We start from the raw sequence: 4,311 nt of genomic DNA, 5'->3' as shown, positions 1-4,311 counted from the left end.
ACCCTGCTGATGTGTGCGACTCCCCACCCCCAACTCAGTATTGCTCTTAGGCTTTGGTCCAGCTGACTACAGGTTCCGGTGCCCATCTAAAACCCCCTCTTCCTGGGTTTCCACTAATTTGATATATTAACCAGCAGACTGGTGTTGTGTTTTATTTTATTTTTGAGACAGGGTCTCATTACATATCTCTGGCTGTTCTGGAACTCACTTTGTAGACCAGGCTGGTCTCAAACTCAGAGATCTGCCGGAACCTGCCTCCCAAGGGCTGGGATTAGACCCGAGCTCAGGCTGTAAAGGGCACAGAAGGGGAGATGCAGGGAGTCGGGGTGTAGAGAAAGCTCTGTGTTCCCCAGACCTCCTGAGTGCCATCTGAGCTGTAAGTTCGGAGGCTTCCAGAAGCTTTTCTGAGTGGGGACCGGGGTGGGGTGGGGGTGGGGTGGAGGGTAATGGAAACTTCGTGGAATTGGTACGGTGGGTCAGATCACCAGCTTTGGCGTTTTAGACCAAGCCAACATCAGTTCTTCCGGCCTCCTAGAAGTCGGGTTTGGTGGTGCTCACCCAGAGTGAGGGATTCCAGCCCAGCAAGACCATTAGCATACCAAAAGACACATCTTCTCTGAGACTCCCAGGATGTCAGATGCTGTCTAGCAGGAAATGGGGACCAGGACAAAATACATACCTCAGCAGTGTTACGGGCCAGGCCTATTTCCATCTCTGGCTCCAATTCCCTGGGCCACTCAGCCCTTCCCCCACCCCCACCCTCTTTCTCTTTTCTGGTCCCTGGAAGCTTTTCCCAGAGTCAGTTCCTAATCCAAAAGAGGTACAAGGTGAAACGTCTGTTTCACCTTTGTTTCCTGTGGGGAAGACACTTACCTCTGCTCCTCACAGTAACTAGGAGCCAAGGATGGCAAAGACCCTTAGTTGCCCCCTCAGAGTCACCCTCCTCCGGCAATCAGAAGACTCAAGACAGCCATTGTTCTTGAACTCACCAGCTGAGGCACATGGCCACAGCGACCCATCCCCATTACCCAGCACTGCTTCCCTGTTCCATCTGACCACAGCACCAGTGTCAGTCACACTTGCTTTCCCAGCCTGCCTTGCTGCTGGGGGCCAGGGTGGGGGTGGGGGTGGGCAGTGGATAGATAACTAGCCCTGTGGTAAAGTCCTGGTTGCTAGATAGCAGAGAAATTTGCCAAAAAGTTTTTTTTTAAAGATTTATTTTATTTATTTTATGTGTATGAGTATACTGTAGCTGTACAGATGGCCGTGAGCCATCATGTGTATGGCTGCTGGGAATTGAACTCAGGACCTCTGTCTGCTGCGATCGGTCACCCTGCTTGCTCCAGCGTAATTCACTGTAGTTGTCTTCAGACGCACCAGAAGAGGGCATCAGCATCAGATCTCATTACGGGTGGTTGTGAGCCACCATGTGGTCGCTGGGATTTGAACTCAGGACCTCTGGAAGAGCAGTCGGTGCTCTCACCCACTGAGCCATCTCGTCAGCCCGTCAAAAAGTTTTTAAGCTTTGACTTTCCCAGTGAGGCAACCTGGACAGATATCAGGACACATGCATGAAGCCAGGTTCCCTCTGGACTTGATGCTGGACATAGAGACTGTCTTTAAGTGACACCTGGGCCTGGTGGTGCATGCCACTAATCCCAGTACGAAGAGTCAAAGGTAGATGGATCTCCGAGTTCGAGGCTAGCCCAGTCTACTTAGGGTTCCAGGACAGCCAGAGCTGTGTAATAGAGAAGCCTTGTCCTAGAAAGACCCAGAGAAAGGTGTGTGTGTGCGTGCATGTGTGTGTGTGTTTTCAATAAGCCCTTCTGCACCCTCACTCCCATCAACTAGTGTGTCCCAAAATGGCAAACGCCAATGGTGGGTGAGGCTTTCTGACAAGCTCTTGTATCCTCCTGGCCTCACCTGGAGGTTGGGTATGAGAGGTCCTAGAGGCCAGAATGGGAGCCACCCATTGTCAACAAAGGCACCAGGCCTCCTGTAAGCCCCTGACAGCCATGTGGCCCCCTCCTGTGCCTCCTCTCTGCACCCCACTTGGAACAAAACAAATAACTTTTGATACAAACCAACTCCTTTTTAATGTAGAAAACAAGTCATGTACATAAATATGATCTGGGGCATAAATAAAGTAAGAAAATAGAAGACGCACACACAATAAATTACTTATAAATATCACGCTGCCACGTAAGTGCCTGGGAAAGACTCCACAGCTCCCCTGCTACCACTGCAGGCTCTGCGGCTTCCTAATCCTGTTGCTTGTTCGTAAATGAGGGGTACAGGTTCACACAGGCAGCAGACTCCTTGATTCACAATGTTTCGTGACCAGGGCTAAGAGCCTGGAGCCGGGGACACAACTGGATGGCCCATAAGATACCTGCTCTGGGGTTGGAGAGCCCAGGTGAACTCTGGGAAGGGTCTGGGGAGCAGATCCGGGCCCTGTAAATCTGGAGTCACAGGACCAAGACAAGCTCTGGGGCACAAGTGGCAGCTTGGCTATGCACTCAGCTAAAGGTCACTTCCATCTGACATTTATAAGTGGAGGAAGGGGAAGCTACGTGGTTAGCTGGAATTCTTAATCCTAAAACCATCCTGCAAGGCTCCCAAGGTTTTCTAGGTTGTCCCTCATTCCAAATTTGTAACCTCATTAGTTCTGGCCAGGAGACACTTGGGGGGGGTGGGGAAAGGGGCAAGCTAAGATCCCATGAGATCCATATAGAGAACATGTACTTCAGAGCCCACTTTCTACACATGAATTTTGTCATTTGACTCCATATCTTCTGGCTGCCTTGCTAAAACCATCCAAGTCACATATTTGGCTCAAAACTAAGAATGTTTCACAGGAGTGAGATCTCCATTAGTGGAGGTATTCAAATAGAACTGGAGTAGACACATGTCAGCCGCCTCCAAAGTCAGCGGGGCTTCTCGGATGGATGGCAGCCAGGCAGGTTGTCAACTTAGGTTCACGATCAAGTCTAGCCACTAACACGACAGGGCCCATGTGAGACTTAGAGTATGTACAGCTTCCTAAGGGGAAGTTCACGGGGTCCTGGGGGGTTTTCTCCATCCTGTCGGAACCCCATCATTTCTGGAAGCTGGGACTCTTCACTAGGTGGTCTACATCCTCCACCATCCTGAACGGATCCATGCTGTCACTCTCCAGGGGCAGAGAAAACATTTTTGACCTCAGCTGGTCCCCGGTTTCAAAGAAGGACCGGTGAAACACAGGGATAAAGTTTGAGGGCTTCTGGTCCTGGAGCTGTTCTCTGGGCTTGGCCTGGATGAAGATGATGTGGAGGTGGTGCTTCGTGGATCTGTACTGGTTGTAGCCCAAACAGTCCATTTCCTCCCGGAAGGTGCAGTCTTCCTCTGAGTATCGAATCTTTGGAAAAAGAGACAAGAGGCTGTGCACATGAGCAAGCACCAGTGTCCCGTCCCAGTGGTAACCAGCAGTGTGCTCTTCTATCAATTGCCTTTAAGCACACAGAAATCCAGGCATGGCTGCGCTCAACCACCATCCCATGATTCGAGAGGTGGAGGCAAGAAATCCGGAATTGAAGACCAGCCTGGGCTACCTGAGATCATAGCTCATCCCAGAAGTATCCAGCAACCTTCTCTTGAGACAGATTCTTACCATATGTAGCCCTGGCTGGCCTAGAACTCAAAGATCCCCCTGCCTCTGTCACCCCAGTACAGGAATTAAAGGCGTCAATAACCATGTTAGGCTTGGATTTTCATTTTGAAACAGATACCTCCTAAATCATGCTAACTTTGAACTCCTGATCCTCCTGCCTCCACTTCCCAAGTGCTGGGATGACAAGTGAGCCCCACTGAGCTGGGTTTAATGCAGTGCTCAGTTGAACCCAGGACTTTGAGCGTTCTAGGCAAACCGAATTCCCCAGGCCCATCGTGTCTTTTGAGACAGGGTCTCACTCTGAGACCTTTACTTCTCAGGGGTCCTCCTGCCTCTGCTTCCAGAAGGTTGGAATGTACCAGTTATCCACCCCAACCTTAGCCTGAGCAATATCCATGCAGAAGCTGGCAGTGTGCAAGTCTCCCTGGCTTTTAACTAGTGACATTAAATTCTGATCATTTTCAGCTTTCCAAAACTCTGCCTTCAGTTAGATTACATCTTCTGGGTAGTAACTGCAGCCTTGCCTGGGACCAGGGATAAAGGGATCCCTCCTGTCTGTCTTTGACCTGCAGCACAGGGAGCTTTTCTAATGCTGAGGTGGTTGAGTCTGCTACCATTGTGAGAAGAGAAGCCCCTCAGAGGCAGCTGCCTGATAATCCGCA

The 4,311-nt window shown here is 50.5% G+C and overlaps 1 protein-coding gene across 1 annotated transcript in view; it reads right to left on the bottom strand.

The window, feature by feature from the left end:
• Positions 1 to 2,071: 2,071 nt before the first annotated feature.
• Fgf19 (fibroblast growth factor 19) overlaps positions 2,072 to 4,311 on the bottom strand; it is a 4,542-nt gene continuing 2,302 nt past the window's right edge. The window contains exon 3 of the mRNA XM_031384686.1: positions 2,072 to 3,397. Coding sequence (XP_031240546.1) covers positions 3,098 to 3,397 — 300 coding nt within the window. The 3' untranslated portion in view covers positions 2,072 to 3,097. The remainder of the gene's footprint in view (positions 3,398 to 4,311) is intronic.

The sequence above is a fragment of the Mastomys coucha genome, unplaced genomic scaffold, assembly GCF_008632895.1.
Source record: "Mastomys coucha isolate ucsf_1 unplaced genomic scaffold, UCSF_Mcou_1 pScaffold21, whole genome shotgun sequence".
Taxonomy (NCBI): domain Eukaryota; kingdom Metazoa; phylum Chordata; class Mammalia; order Rodentia; family Muridae; genus Mastomys; species Mastomys coucha.
This window is presented reverse-complemented; position numbering and strand designations above follow the sequence as displayed.